This window comes from Stegostoma tigrinum, chromosome 28, assembly GCF_030684315.1.
Source record: "Stegostoma tigrinum isolate sSteTig4 chromosome 28, sSteTig4.hap1, whole genome shotgun sequence".
NCBI classification, from domain to species: Eukaryota; Metazoa; Chordata; class Chondrichthyes; order Orectolobiformes; family Stegostomatidae; genus Stegostoma; species Stegostoma tigrinum.
This window is the reverse complement of record NC_081381.1, coordinates 44,440,728-44,456,970: the sequence shown is the minus strand read 5'-3', so window position 1 is coordinate 44,456,970 and position 16,243 is coordinate 44,440,728. Positions and strand designations below refer to the sequence as shown.

General features: G+C 43.3%; 1 protein-coding gene across 8 annotated transcripts in view; it reads right to left on the bottom strand.

The window, feature by feature from the left end:
* alpl (alkaline phosphatase, biomineralization associated) overlaps positions 1 to 16,243 on the bottom strand; it is a 99,457-nt gene that overhangs the window by 43,773 nt on the left and 39,441 nt on the right. For 2 of the 8 annotated variants that reach the window (XM_048561756.1, XM_059655650.1), the window contains 3 exons: positions 7,854 to 7,973; positions 4,650 to 4,765; positions 3,947 to 4,121 (listed from right to left, as the gene is read on the bottom strand). In XM_048561756.1, coding sequence (XP_048417713.1) covers positions 3,947 to 4,121; positions 4,650 to 4,765; positions 7,854 to 7,973 — 411 coding nt within the window. The other 6 variants (XM_048561755.1, XM_059655651.1, XM_048561759.1 and 3 more) reach the window with 6 other exon arrangements.

The window sequence follows — 16,243 nt, the reverse complement described above, 5'->3', positions numbered from 1 at the left end:
AGTGAGTGAATTCATGGGCATTTTGCCTAACATTAAATCCATCCGTGTTTCTAACTAATTTCTGATAAAAGTAAGGTCACGTCAGCTCAACTCCATGGCAACCTGTAAGAATGGCTCTTAAATTCTGCTATGTTTACTGCTGATTTCTTTTCAAGTGAATGATTACTGATCAGAAACCAAAATCCCCTCATTTCTGAGCCACTCTATGATTGTACACTCTCTCCTACCTCCTATACATTAATTCCTGGTTCCCAAAGTTTTGAAAAATGTCTCCTGATTAAAAGGCCTCAACTCCCAATATATTGATAACTATAGGGCACGTAGCTACTCCCAAAGAAAAGAGCAAAGGCAGTCACAAGGAGACAGAGTTTCTCCTGCGTCAGTCCTAAAAGAAAAATCATGCTGGACCAACACTTTTAAAACCTGTTGAAGAGATAAAAGATAGAGTTGACAGTGGACAAGTAGTCAACGGGATTTAGAGACAGTTAGAATTGTCGATGCTGGAGTCAGAGTTAATACTGTGTGGAGCTGGAGGAGCACAGCAGGCCAGGCAGCATCAGAGGAGCAGAAAAGCTTGACGTTTCGGGTCAAGAACCTTCTTCAGAAAAGGGGACGAGGAGTTTTGTTAAATTCATACATGAGGACGTCGCTGGTTAAACCAGCATTTGTTGCCCATCCCTAATTGCCCAGAGGGCAACCGTCAAGCACATTGCTGTGGATCTGGAGTCACATGTCGTCCAGACCAGGTAAGGATGGCAGTTTCCTTCTCCAAAGACATTAAACCAAATATATCAATTACTAAACATGAGATTTGAACACACGAACAGCCCAAAGATCATGAAGCAGGGATTCCTTTATTCCACTGACATCAGGTCATGATGAACAGGAAGGAAAATTCAGGATAAGAAGTGAACTATTTACAGTATGTACATGGAATCCCTTCCCTCACTATTGCCTCTTGCTGCTTGAGGCCTGATTATAGCTGTGCCACACATTAGCGCAGTCATAATGAAACAAAGCAAGGCTTTATTTCTGAGCAGGATAGAATTTAAGAAAATAGGTAATTTGGACCAAATCTGTTTTGAACTTTGGTTAGGCCACACTTAGAGTTCAGTATGCACATTATAATATGAAAAAAGAGGCTCTTAAGAGGATGCAGAGAAAAATTACAAGAATAATACGAGGAATGTGTGTGTATAAATATCAAGAAAGGGTCTCTCTTGCAAATCCAAGACCCCCACTATAGATGTCTGAGAGTTATGGAAGGTTTTAATAGAGAAGATACAGAAATATTGCTTTCTCTTGTGGAGATGAGCAGAACCAAAGGCTGTAAATATAAAATGCGCACCAATATATCCAACAGGGAGTTCAGAAGAAACACCTAAAGACTCATGAGAATGTTGAACTTGATTCCATAGGGTGTGGCTGAAGTGAATATTTCAGATGCATTTAAAGGAAAGTTTGACAGCATATGAGGAAGAAGGGAAAAGAGGGGTACAATGGTACGACTGATGAAGAAAGATGGAGGCTTGAGTGAAGCATATATACTGCCAAAGGCTCATTGGGCTAAATGGTCTGGTTCGTTGACAGATGTCCTGTGTCATCCTGTCCTGCATAGTCCTAAAATCAGCAAATTACATGTAGAGAGAAGCTACATCACATGAAATGTGAGATAACAGAGTGTGAAGCTGGATGAACACAGCAGGCCAAGCAGCGTCTTAGGAGCACAAAAGCTGATGTTTTGGGCCTAGACCCTTCAGCTCGACACTTTGCTATCTTGAATTCTCCAGCATCTGCAGTTCCCATTATCTCCGATCACATGAAATGTGAGTTTGTTTTTAAAAGTTCAACGATAATGGTTTCTCTGTTACACTAATGATTACAGCTCGATATCTGTCAGGCCCTTCAGGATGTTCTTATGTTGTAAAAAAGTAAAAGCCAAAGCTTTAAGTCCAAAAATATTCTTTCAACTGAGACTTATCTTTGAAATGAAATGACTCATCAACAACATAGAATCCCTGCAGCATAGAAGGAGGCCATTTAGCCCATCAAATCCACACCGACCCTCTGAAGAGCATCCCATCCAGACCCACCACCCCTACATTTCCCATGGCTAATCCACCCAGCTGCTTATCCCTGGACATTCTGGGCAATTTCCCACAGCCAATCCAGCCAACCTTCGCATCTTTGGACTGCGGGAGGAAACTGGAGCACCCGGAAGAAACCCACACAGACACAGTGAGAAAGTGCAAACTCCACACAGACAGTCACCCACCGGGGGAATTGAACCTGGGTCCCTGGTGCTGTGAGGCTGCAGTGCTAACCACTGAGCCACCGTGCTGTCCACTGTGTATTATATATTAATCTCTGCATTAATTGCAAATTGTTGGTAAAGGTGTAGGATAATAAAACATAATTCTAATGAAACCAAATGTAATAAAATCTCATGAACCTGGGTCCCTGGCACTGTGAGGCAGCAGTGCTAACCACTGAGCCCAACAGCCAGTCGACCAGCTGCAAAACAGCAGATTAAGATACCACATATTTCCCATAGCTGACGAAACAACGCTTTCAACATATCCTCCAAGTGAATCATCCTTCTGTGCTGAGAGCTTGAAACATCCAAGTAAACACCAGCAGGTAGCACAGCGACATTATCACCAATAATACAAACAAAAACAGTGGGGAGGGCTCCCCCAGGACAGACTGCCAACACAGATCTGCTGACATCTTCAGTCACCTCACTATGTGGATTGTATGCTACAGAAGGTCTGCACTCCCAATGGCCTGGTTGTCACAATGTAGGGCATGCCCTCACACGTCTCTACAATCTACTTTAAGGTGGACGGGGGCACTTGGTGGCAAGGTGAGGCCAGGTATAAAGGTAAATTTTTGTGCCCACCAGGAAGTGGGCAAGCCAAGCAGCAGAGTTAAATTCATCCTTGTGCAATGTGTCTTGGTTATTAGCACTTCAGGCTGTAAATCATAATATCCTGGGTTCAAATCGCACCTGAAGTCAAAGTGGAGAAAGCATGGTAGTCACTACTGATTAAAGTTCAAAGACCAGGAGAACTGACATAGACCTTCCACCAGAACGAAAATCACACAGCCAGCTGCTTTTTACTGAGGCAGGCTTAGCTGCTTTCGGCATTTTCTTATTTTAGCTCTCCACCTCAATCACCACCTCCAAGTCTCTATCTTCCCTCTCAGCTCCAATACACTATTCAAAGATGACCAGAGAATTCTCTTCACTGAATAAAAGGGAAACAAAATAACTGCAGGTGCTGGAAATCTGAACTAAAAATAGCGATCACTGGTAAAGCTCAGTATGCATGGAGAGAAATCAGAGTTAACATTTCCTTCTTCAGAACCCCACTGCCCGATCAATATCATTCCATCAAAAACATCATGTGAAGAAATTAACTAAGTCTTATATCTGACAATGCCCCTTACATTGTAACAGTGACTACACTCCATCATCTCTAAAGTACTTTGAAACATCCATAAAGCTCATGAACAATCTGAACAAGAAATTCTCATAACTGACCTACAGGGTGAAATTTCCAAGCCATTACCACTGCTGTCTGAATACTCCCAGCCATTTATTGATAATTATTGTTTTGAAGAGAAAGCTCAGTTTAATCAATATCGTAAACCTGGGGCAATCTTTAGTTTTTAATTCCTTACATCTTAACCGAGAGGCGTGACCATTTCTCATCACCGCTCGCAGTTGTCAGACCAGCATGCAGTCAGAATGTATCAATTATTCAGCCATGAGCAAGGGAGTCAGCGCCACTCCTTCTCATTAAAGAGGTGAATAACTGCTCTCTGACACTGCCCACAGGGGCCTGATGTTGCAAATCCTTCCACTGCATGAGGCAGAATGCTATGTATAGAGCAATCAATGTTCTTGCACCGAGACTCTCTGCAATATTGCCAAACTAACCAGCATCTTCTGCCCATTTCAGGATGGAGGTCACTTCATTGCCAAAGGTGGTATTGCACTGCCTCCGAACCGATGCCGCACTCACACCCACGGTGCCTTCATTTGCCTTGACGCCACACAGATAGGCCGTTGCTGTGCCAGCGCTGTCAGGTACCTGGGCATTGGTGTTATAGGTCTGGTAAACAAAAGGGAAAGAGATGACATCCGGGTCAAAATTACTGCAATGTGTCCTTCCAACTGGAAGAGCCACAGTCACAATAAATCCAACACAAGCAGCAAAACAAAACTACAGCTTAAGAATGAGATTTAAAAATTGCATTCTCACAACCTGAGACTCTGTTGTGCATTTGACTATTTTGTAACATTGGCAACATTTACATAATCCAGTTGCAGCCGGCAGCATTTACTGACAGAATGCCACAGGGCAGTCAGGAGGATGCAAGCCTGTTGTTCTGACACCTGCCAAACCTGGGGTTATTTCCTGTGTTAGGGTTTATATTGGCCCACATCCACCCTGAACAGGATCAAAACTTTCTCGCCAGTTTACGGAGAGGGATATACCTCTTTCTGAATAACTAAGAAACTGCTGACACCTGGAGTGTGGCCCTCCAAGATCTCCAGGGGATAAAGTTCAGATGCTGGCCTTAAGATTGAAAGCCCTTGGTTATAAATAAACACAAACTTCAGTTAGATAATGAGCTACCTTTGAAAGAGCTACATGTGGGAACTTGTCCATTTCCAAGAAGCCTTCCTCTCCAGTTTTGCTTTCCAGCTGGCCTTTCAGTATCCGGGCGGCAGTCACTGTGGGTATCCCCATTCCTAGAAATAAAAAAGCAAAAAGAGTTTCAGGAAATTATAATATCAGCATTGAGTTCTTCCTTTCCCTCAATGTTTGTTCATATCTGGCTTTCTGTCTGACGATAGGACCCACTGCTTTGTATTTGTTTATTCAGTTTTTAATTGTAGGATAAAATGTAAAAGGATTTTTTTTTAAAACCAAGGAACAGTAGACAGAATTGTTGTACTTTTGATAACAACTCCTTGGAACTCATTGTTATTTGGGTTATGCTGTTGCCCAGTTCAAGCAGTTGGGGAGGTGAATTAAGATGACATTGCACTGGGAGCGTGAGCACACAGTGATTTGCCTGGGAACAGGTAGCTGATGTAGTTCCTGGATGTCATCAGACCATCAAGAGCTCTCTGATTGGCTCCTGTGCAACTTGGATCTTTGTAATAGAAGGGGAGAAGCCTCTGGGTTCTGGAAGAGAGCTTCTGTGTTTTCTCCCACCAGTTGCCTTAAGCTGTTACCTTTAACCATTAGTGAAGAGATTTTGTAATTAGTGTACAAATTTCCCTGTTCCTCACATGAAAAAGTAAAAGAACCTGAAGATGGATATTGAAGAAGAGAAACTCTTGGGAAACATCTCATCAAATTCTGTGGACTGGTACTATTGAACTGTGTTTCCCCACATAGAGGATTGGCTAACTAAGAGGGCACAGAAAGTTGGGATAATGGGGAGCATTTTCAGGTTGGCAACCTGTAATTAATGAGCGCTACACTGCTTGGTGCTAGGGGTCTATATTAGTTACATTATAGATTAATGACTTGCATGAGGAAAGTGAATGCTCGAAATCCCAGTTTGGAGAAGACAAGTAAATAGGTGGGAAAGCAAGTGGTGAGGATGACACAAGCAGTCCACAGAGGGATATAGAGGTTAAAGGGATGGACATAAACTTGGCAAATAGAATACAATGTGGAAAATTGTGCATGCACTATTCTTTGTTCCTTTGTTTTTAAATAACTGTATTACATTGACAATTTTCACATCTTTTTCAAAATTCTTTCCCACTGCTGAGGTTAAACAAACTGGCCTCTCATTAATAGCAAATGTCTTTTCCCTAGGATGGGGATTTCAAGACTAAGGAGTACATTATTAAGGCTAGAGGAGAGAAATTAAAGAGAAAACATGATGGGCAAATTTTTTACACAGAGGGTGTTTCCCATGTGGAATAAACTTCTCGTGAAAGTGGTGGATATGGGAAAAATTACAAAGTTTAAAGGACACTTGGATAAGTACATGAATAGAAAAAGTTTGGAGGGATATGGGCCAAGAGCAAGCAGCTGGGACTTGTTTAAATTTGGGATTATGAACTGATTGTACCAAAGGATAGCTGTGTGACTCTATGACTATAAGAGTGTGTCAGTTAAAATTTCCCTGTCCTCTGGGACTAGCCCTGTTTCTAAGGAGGATTATTATGGTCTATTCCTTTATCCTCCTTTTCCACAGTATCCTTAGACAATCCCCACCAGTTTTAGTGACTTTAATACAGGCAGCTTTTCTTAATCATTTTTTAGACTGTCCAGTTTAGTTATTTGATAGAATAAACTTTGATATTGCTGAAAAAGACATACTTAGTCAAAGACTTTTGTATTTTTACAGCAGCACTACCCAATATCTCAACAATTTCCTCTTTCACTCGGACTTTGATAGCATTTTCTTCCTTGGTAAGGACATGTGCAAAGGAGTCGAATATTCCGAGTGTGTGTTAACAGTTTGGAGTTTGGTGTAAAAGGCATAAAATCAAAACTTGGAGATGACAAAAATAATTTGGAAATACTGTGAGCTGTGGGGGGAGGGGGCGGTGGGCAGAGAAAATCTTCAAGAGGAAGATGCAGGTCATTGGGATGGATGGACAAGTTGCAGGTGAAATTCAATGCAGGAAAGCACAAAGTGGTCACAGAAATAAAGGAAAACAAAACAAAATAAGGTGTGAAATTCTAAGAAATTTTTTGCCTTCAGCTGGAGCACTGCATCCATTTCTGGACAGTGCAAAAGGATATGAAAGATATGAAGATTCAGGCAGGAATGCAAAATAGGTGAACAAGAATAGTGCTAGGCATTGAGAGATTTCGGTTGTGAGGATCTTTTTGGGGGAGCTGTGGCTATTTTCCTTTGAGGAGAGAAGGCTGAGAGAAGTTATGGTAGAGATGTTAAAAATCTCAAGGGGTCTGGATGGGAGAGAGAGTGAAACAATTCCCAATGATGTGTGGTTCTGGAACCATGGGATACTGATGGGATTAGCCAAAGGACCAATGACAACCTGAGGAAAATCTCTTTGACAAACTGAGTGGTTAGGATCTGGAATTCACTGCCTGTGAATGTGACTTGATCCCACCTTTCCAAGGACAAACAGAGAAGGAACAGAAGTAGAGAGGGAACTGAAGGGAATTGTTAGGCTAAAAGGAAAAAGAGTGAGATGAGCTAATTTGCTCTTGTTGAGAGCTGTTACAGACTTATGGGACCAAATAGCCAATGGCTATGCTAATGAGATTTCTACAGCTGGAGAGTGGGGAGCCTGTGGAATTCTCTGCCAGTGGAAAGTGACAGAAGCCAAAACATTGAACATTTTCAAGTGGAAGATAGATATAGTTCTTAGGGTAAGGGGAGAAAGTGGGATCAGGGGACTGAGTTGATCAGCCGTGATCCTGTGGAATGGTAGAGCAGTCTTGAAGGGTCAATGGTCTACTTCAACTCCTATTTTCTACATAGCTAATTGATTCATGGAGAAGGTGCAAGGTGATGATAAGATACACTGACAAAGACATAGGAAGGGCTATGCACTTACATTTTCCTCACAAGGATCTGTGACTTTGTAAAGAAGCCCAAACATACGATAATAAGCATTTCATGGTCATCACAGTTGGCCAATACAGCTCATTGTATTCTCACCAACTCAAGCAGGAGGCAAGAAATGGATCTTACTATGGGAAACCATGATGAGAATTACAACATAAAGAATATACAGCACAGAAACTGGTAATTCAACATAACTGGCCCTTGCTGGTGGTCACACAATGGATAACTCAACAAATCCTAGTGGATTGTCCAGATAATGGGATACCTACCATCTCCAAGGAAAAGTATAATATTTTTCGCAATGCCAGTGTTAAGGTTTTGTAGGTTGAGTGCTCGCTTCAGTGTTTCTTGGGCTTGGTTCCTCCAGTACGTTGGGTTCATTTCATGCTCTACAATATAGAAAATAAGGCAATCAGACCAAGGGAATCTCCACATCTTTGGGACCTGCTTGATCCACTAAAATGGAATTAACCAAAGCCTCAGAGAAGTGTATCTCCCAAGCATTTCACACTAAACATAAGTTGTTTTGATCTCCATAACTTGTGCCAAAGATTCAGTCATTTAGGTAGTAGTTTTGTAGATGCCATTCTGTACTAATTCTTTACATGGTGCAATTTCCAAATAGTTTTCCTCCAGTTTCTCACACTTGGCAGGAATCAAATATCAAATTGTCTTTCCTCATTTTACTGGAAACTGAGAAGAAACCTAATGCATGTCTTTATTCCAGATGGTGATAAATTATAGGATTATCTATGGGTCTATGCAATTGTACAATGAGTTTCCATTCGGTGCTAATCTATTGGAACCCCCAGATGAAATGAAGGTGGCAGTAAAGAATGTGGGGAAAAGGCAGGGAGATTAGCACTTGACCACCAAACCATTTCAGGCATGATAGGCCAAATGGCTTCCTTCTTTGCCACAAAATTTCTGTGACTCTGTGATCAGTGTGGAATAGGAGACAGGAGTCTTGATTCCCCATTTACCCATTAAAACCACTTTCTTTACATGGAATATGGGCATCACTGGCAGGGCCAGAAGTGAGTGGCTAGCCCAAACTGCCCTTGAGTTAAGAAGCTTGCTGGGGCCATTTCAGGGGGCGAAAGGGGCAAGCAGGTTGCTGTGGGTCTGGGGTCACAGATAGGGACAGACCAGGGAAGAATGGCAGATGTCTTTCCCTCAAGGGCATGAGCGAACAAGATGGATTTTCAAACAACAATTAATAAGAGCTCAATGGCCACCATCACAACAACCAAGATTAATGAGATGGATTCAAATCCCTGCAGCTACCAATGGTCCAGATTTGAAACCATGTTCCAAGAGTATTCATGTCTAGAATTACCAACCCAGCAACACTACCACTACACCACCATCTACAACAGACACCAGATTGGCCTGGAGAAATGGGTCTTCCTGTTAACCATCAGCAGAGTTTCTGAGTTAACTTGGATGTACTTACCAACACTTTTCACTGAAAACAAAGCAGCATGTGAGTAAGAAGAGGAAAGCATTTGCGGGAGAGACAAGGGTGGACAGAAATGTCCTTGCAACCATTTGCTTTCAGTAGAGAAGAAACAACATTCTTGACCCAAAGACTGGGCATATCATCCAAACCATACTGATACTTACAAGCAAATATATATGGACTGTCCATGCACTATAACCACAACCTTTAAACTGTTCAAAGAGTAGAGACAAAGCAGGCATGCACAGAAAATGTGTGCTTAATTTGTTTTGCTTGCATTTCAGTCCTTTGATTCCACTCGCAGTGGGATGGCGACAGGTCCAAAACACAGTTCCTGTTTGTGGCACAGTTATTACACATAGTAATAACATGTTTTTGGAGGAGAGAAAGCACTTCAGGTTAGTGACAAGCTCATCATTATTGCATGTGTAGGAAACAGTTAATCTGCAATGACGCACAACAAATTCCAAACATGCGCAGGAAGAGGTGAGAAGCGAGCATTCCCCAGCAAAAATCTCTTGAGGCAAGTTGTAAAGATTCAGCAGAGATCCAGAAATGCATGCATGCTCCAGGGAACAGTCAGACCAGAACCCCACAGCATCCCGCTCCCAGCAGATTAAGAGAAATGACACAACAAATGGAACATAAAATGAATGAAGATGGACCTCTGAGCTCAGCCTAACCTGGAGGCGGGCGACGGATCTGATGATAGATTCGTTTTTTCTTGAGTCCAGCCAGTGGGGCGAAGCCTATTGAAGTCGAACAGACGGGAACATGAAGTTTGCTTGAAAGGGATTTATTTTCGACCATGGGATACAGGCAACAACAACAGTACAAAAATGACTAAAAATAAACTTCAAATGGGAGGCTCCACTGGGGTTTGTGACCTTTGGGGATGGGGTGGGGGATGTTTCAAGGTGACTGGGCATTGAAAGAAATTGAGGGCTTAATTAAAGGGCAATAGGAAGCAGCATACTGTGTTGTCATAATCCCAGAGCCCATTTGGTGATGGAAAGCCATTCGTGGACTCTAATCTAGCAGAGGGGACCTTGCATCCATAATATCACGGTTTACAGTACAAGCAAAGGCCATTCTGCCCATTGAGGTCATGCCAATTCCCTGTACAGCAGTGCCGTCAGTCCTATTCTCCTCTCTATCCCTGTAGCTTCGCAGGTTTATTCTTGTGGATTTGCCCCCAATTTCTTTTTGACACCTCTGCTTCATTCCCGTGCTGTACCGGGATCGATGAAATCAGGAATCAGGGCAATTGTCCAAAGACAGGCATTCATATCCGACAGGATAGAGATGAGATCAGACACTAGCTCTGATGTGGTGCCGCCTCTCACAGCTCTGCCTTTGGTGGATACAAACCACCGGCCAGGACCAAACCCAGAGAAGCATGTCTTACATACCACCCTTTAGTTGGTCATCACGATTAATGAGACTGGGAGCACATCAACTCTACTCAGATTACCAAGGGACCTTTGGGCCTGACGCTAACTCACTAAACCTCATTGACTTATGTAGTTCTCCTAACCAGACTGTGCAACACTAATTGTTTCGATCACAATACACATGGCAGCCTGAAACTAAATCCAATCAGTGCTCCACACCCAGGAGTGATTTTGATGTGGAGCTGCTGGTGTTGAACTGGGGTGGACAAACTCAAACACCACATCACACTCGGTTATAGTCCAACAAGTTTATTTGAGATCATAAGCTTTGGGAGCACTGTTCTTTCGTCAGGTTTCATGTGACTTTTGACTTGGATCAATTTTAATAGAGTCCACACTCCCTTGCTTGAACCATCACTGGTTTCACTCCTAGAGTCAAGTATGAGACTCAGTTCCCCTCACAGCAGCCTGTGCTGGGCCAAGTTGCGATAGGGTTAGGGTTAAGGCCAGGGCTAGGATTAGGGTTAGTGTTAGGGTTTGGGTTTGGGTTACGGCTAGGATTTAGGTTAGGGTTAGGGGTTCGGGTTAAGTCTAGCATTAGGGTTAGGTTTAAGTCTCGGGTTAGGGTTAAGGTTTGGGCTTGGGTTAAGGCCCAGGTTTGGGTTTGGGTTAAGGCCCGGGGTTAGGGTTAAGGTTTGGGTTTGGGTTAAGGCTTGGGGTTAGGGTTAAGGCCCAGGGTTAGGTTTAAGGTTTGGGTTTGGGTTAAATCCCGGGGTTAGGGTTAAGGTTTGGGTTTGGGTCAAGGCCCGGGGTTAGGGTTAAGGTTTGGGTTTGGGTTAAGGCCTGGGGTTAGGGTTAAGGTTCGGGTTTGGTTTAAGGCCCGGGGTTAGGTTTAAGGCTTGGGTTTGGGTTAAGGCTCGGGGTTAGGTTTAAGGTTTGGGTTTGGGTTAAGGCTCGGGTTAGGGTTAAGGTTTGGGTTTGGGTTAAGGCTCGGGTTAGGGTTAAGATTTGGGTTTGGGTTAAGGCTCGGGTTAGGTTTAAGGCTTGGGTTTGGGTTAAGGCTCGGGGTTAGGTTTAAGGTTTGGGTTTGGGTTAAGGCTCGGCTTAGGGTTAAGGTTTGGGTTTGGGTTAAGGCTCGGGTTAGGGTTAAGATTTGGGTTTGGATTAAGGCTCGGGTTAGGGTTAAGGTTTGGGTTTGGGTTAAGGCCCAGGTTAGGGTTAAGGTTTGGGTTTGGGTTAAGGCCTGGGGTTAGGGTTAAGGTTTGGGTTTGGGTTAAGGCTCAGGTTAGGGTTAAGGTTTGGGTTTGGGTTAAGGTTAAGATTTGGGTTTGGGTTAAGGCCCAGGTTAGGGTTAAGGTTTGGGTTTGGGTTAAGGCTTGGGTTAGGGTTAAGGTTTGGGTTCGGTTTAAGGCTCGGGTTAGGGTTAAGGTTTGAGTTTGGTTTTGGGTTAAGGCCCAGAGTTAGGGTTAAGGTTTGGGTTTGGGTTAAGGCCCTGGTTAGGGTTAAGGTTTGGGTTAGGGTTAAGGCTCGGCTTAGGGTTAAGGTTTGGGTTTGGGTTAAGGCTCGGATTAGGGTTAAGATTTGGGTTTGGGTTAAGGCTCGGGTTAGGGTTAAGGTTTGGGTTTGGGTTAAGGCCCAGGTTAGGGTTAAGGTTTGGGTTTGGGTTAAGGCCTGGGGTTAGGGTTAAGGTTTGGGTTTGGGTTAAGGCTCAGGTTAGGGTTAAGGTTTGGGTTTGGGTTAAGGCCCGGGGTTAAGGTTAAGATTTGGGTTTGGGTTAAGGCCCAGGTTAGGGTTAAGGTTTGGGTTTGGGTTAAGGCTTGGGTTAGGGTTAAGGTTTGGGTTCGGTTTAAGGCTCGGGTTAGGGTTAAGGTTTGAGTTTGGTTTTGGGTTAAGGCCCAGAGTTAGGGTTAAGGTTTGGGTTTGGGTTAAGGCCCTGGTTAGGGTTAAGGTTTGGGTTAGGGTTAAGGCTCGGCTTAGGGTTAAGATTTGGGTTTGGGTTAAGGCTCGGGTTAGGGTTAAGGTTTGGGTTTGGGTTAAGGCCCAGGTTAGGGTTAAGGTTTGGGTTTGGGTTAAGGCCTGGGGTTAGGGTTAAGGTTTGGGTTTGGGTTAAGGCCTGGGGTTAGGGTTAAGGTTTGGGTTTGGGTTAAGGCTCAGGTTAGGGTTAAGGTTTGGGGTTAGGGTTAAGGCCCGGGGTTAAGGTTAAGATTTGGGTTTGGGTTAAGGCCCAGGTTAGGGTTAAGGTTTGGGTTTGGGTTAAGGCTTGGGTTAGGGTTAAGGTTTGGGTTCGGTTTAAGGCTCGGGTTAGGGTTAAGGTTTGAGTTTGGGTTTGGGTTAAGGCTCGGGGTTAGGGTTAAGGTTTGGGTTTGGGTTTGGGTTAAGGCCCGGGGTTAGGGTTAAGGTTTGGGTTTGGGTTAAGGCCCTGGTTAGGGTTAAGTTTTGGGTTAGGGTTAAGGCTCGGGTTAGGGTTAAGGTTTGGGTTTGGGTTAAGGCTCGGGTTAGGGTTAAGGTTTGGGTTTGGGTTAAGGCTCAGCTTAGGGTTAAGGTTTGGGTTTGGGTTAAGGCTCAGGTTAGGGTTACGGTTTGGGTTTGGGTTAAGGCCCGGGGTTAGGTTTAAGGTTTGAGTTTGGGTTAAGGCCCGGGGTTAGGTTTAAGGTTTGGGTTTGGGTTAAGGCTCGGGTTAGGGTTAAGGTTTGGGTTTGGGTTAAGGCTCGGGTTAGGGTTAAGGTTTGGGTTTGGGTTAAGGCTCGGGTTAGGGTTAAGGTTTGGGTTTGGGTTAAGGCTCAGCTTAGGGTTAAGGTTTGGGTTTGGGTTAAGGCTCGGGTTAGGGTTAAGGTTTGGGTTTGGGTTAAGGCCCGTGGTTAGGTTTAAGGTTTGAGTTTGGGTTAAGGCCTGGGGTTAGGTTTAAGGTTTGGGTTTGGGTTAAGGCTCGGCTTAGGGTTAAGGTTTGGGTTTGGATTCAGACCCTGGTTAGGGTTAGGGTTAAGGCACTCAGTTCCCATGGACAGAGTGCCCCTTAACCATGAGGAATTATTTCACTCTTTCTCTCCCACTGTGAGTGTCAAGGGGAAAGATCATTGAGCTTACTGTGGCAATTATATCTCTAATCTTCCAAACGCACAACTTTAATACCAAAGTTGTGTGGATGGGAGAAAGCTACAAGCCTGTGTTGGAACATGAGTGTTTTACACTCTGAACTAAAGGGTAAAGATTTGTTAATGTTGATCTCTCTCTGCACCTTCTTGACAGCTGTAACACTGTATCCTGCACTTTGTCCTGTTACCCTGATGCACTTAAATAGTATGATCTGCCTGTAAAGCACGTAAGACGACACTTTTCACTGTACTTCAGTACCCATGGCAGTAATAAATCAAATCACTTATGGGGCGGGGAATGGGGTATATGAGGTTGCTCCAGAGGTGATGGCAAAAGCAATGCCATATGTAACAAGCTGGGTGAAACATGATAACACATGACATAACAAGATGAACACATGGGCAACAGACAGATGGTTAGAAATTACACTGAACACATGTCTTCACATTCCACTTAAGATCAAGGAAAAAGATGATGTCAATGTCATTGCTTTTAACATTGGGTAGATCATCGGAACCAGACACAATTCTACAGAATGTTGATATGACACATCAGCTTCACTAAGAAAGAAAAAGGAATAATATTAAACAAATTCATCCTGCACAAGTGTTAAGAAATTTCAGTGAGTCCAGGAAAGTAAAATAATTAATTCAGAATGAGAAGTGCTTGAGTACCTGCAATATTCCAGAATGATTGAAAACTGATTGATTCACATAAGCACTTTGGCTTTGATCAGTTGTAGTCCCAAAGTTCCCTTTCAGCATCAATAATGTTTGTCTAAGTGATCCCATGTTCCTTACGATCAAGATTTTACCTTGATCTGCCAATACGGGGAAAGATGGGAGCCAGTTCTAATGGAACATTATCACTGCCATAAACTTGTTGGGCTGAATGGCCTGTTTCTGTGCTATATTTCTTGTATAATCCTGTGTAACATAGTCATTTCACAGCATGTTACGAGTGAAGCGTATTTAATGGCTCCCACAGATCGCACAAAAAGGCACTTACAGCAGACGTAAACAGTCACATCACTACAGCAAGCAAGCCAGTACATTCATGGTACAAAGGGATTTCTCCAAACATGGTATGATTCACGGGGGCCATAACTAAGAAACGAACCAGTGATTCAATCCTCAGATGTACTGATTCACATCTGAGTAGAAAAGACTGAATGTAAAAATCAACAAATGTTGTTTATTTGGCGTAAACATGTAAAATAACATATGTAACAAGTTTTACTTCACTTTGACATTAAAAACCTCCCCATTTGTCCTCTAAGATGGTACTCCCTTGTCTTTCAAAATGGTTAGGAGAGCCCATGAATGATTCACAAAGGGTACCAGGTTCTCAAAACATAAAGTAAAAGCTATAAAATAAACCCTACTGCTATTCTCAACCAACTTTCAATCCATGCTTGGGGTTTGATAAAGATCTGCAAGGAAAGGAGCTATCAAAGGCAAATAGTCCTCAGGAGGAAGGCATCTTGAAATGAAACTTCATCTTTGGAAATTTAACGATCGTCAGGTGATCATATCCTGTAAGCATAAATAGTTTACCCAGAAACAAATAACAGCTGGAGACAGGGCCTGTTAAAGTGTGAGACAATACAAATGCTGATACATTTGTGTATCAGCATTTACACAAATGTATCAGTATTTATGTTGACATGTACTGTTTTTCTCTATTACGTCAAACAGAAGTCAACATAAAGCTAGCCAGGCTCAGGCTCTAATCATCTTCGCTGTGGTAAAATAAATGGGAAATGTCAATTCTCACAATATCTATCAAGAAATGACAGTGAGTTATTATTCAATCATCGACTAATGAGATCCTGCTTCAGGCTTTGAGGCGAGCGGCATATTTCCTAATGTCCAGGCAAGTCAGAATAAGTGTTAACACGTTTGCAATCCAAAACATCAAACAAACTTAAAATAGTTACTTCTCCACAGACCGCACAGCTTCTGAGCTGTTAACCCTGAAAACTCACCCTGCCACATGTAGCATTGAAAACGGAGTTACCCTGAAATACTGGTTTGATGGAGGTTTTCAGGCTGCAAGACAGCCGCAATTTAATTTACAGGGCAGTGCCCGATGGCTTTAAGATACATACACAAAACCTCAGCCCTTCATAATCTTCAGCAATTGTGTCCAAAAATAAACATGTTTTGACATGTACACTGACAACATCAGCTTTATCTCACCACCGACTCGTTCGACTCCTTCGCAGTTCTTAATTCATCAGGAGGTTAATCTGACATGCAGTCTGGATAAGCATTATGGACTGCCAATAACTACTGGAAACTCTGAAGCAAGGAAAGGTGCAGAAATCAAGGCCCTCCTGATTCAGCCCTTGCCCAGGCTCCCAGCTTTGCCCATCAAACCCCATCCCCCCAGCCCTGTTGTCAATCCTAACATGGTAGGGTCTCCCTGGAGCCCTGGGTCCAATTATCCTGTCCTCGACCCTGAGCACAGGCCATTGGTTTCGCTCCCTGGTCCCAATTCTGCTGCCGAGCTACTGATTCCAACCTTCTCCATGGCAATAGTCTGAGATCAAACTAGTCTCCTGGCAACCTTGGTGTCACATCTGACCATGAGATGAGCTTTAAAATACATATTTGTCCCAACACATCTGGCTTTCACCTCTATAATGTTGCCTGATTTCGGACCTACTACAGCCCATCTCCTGCTAAAACCCTGATACCTCTGCCTT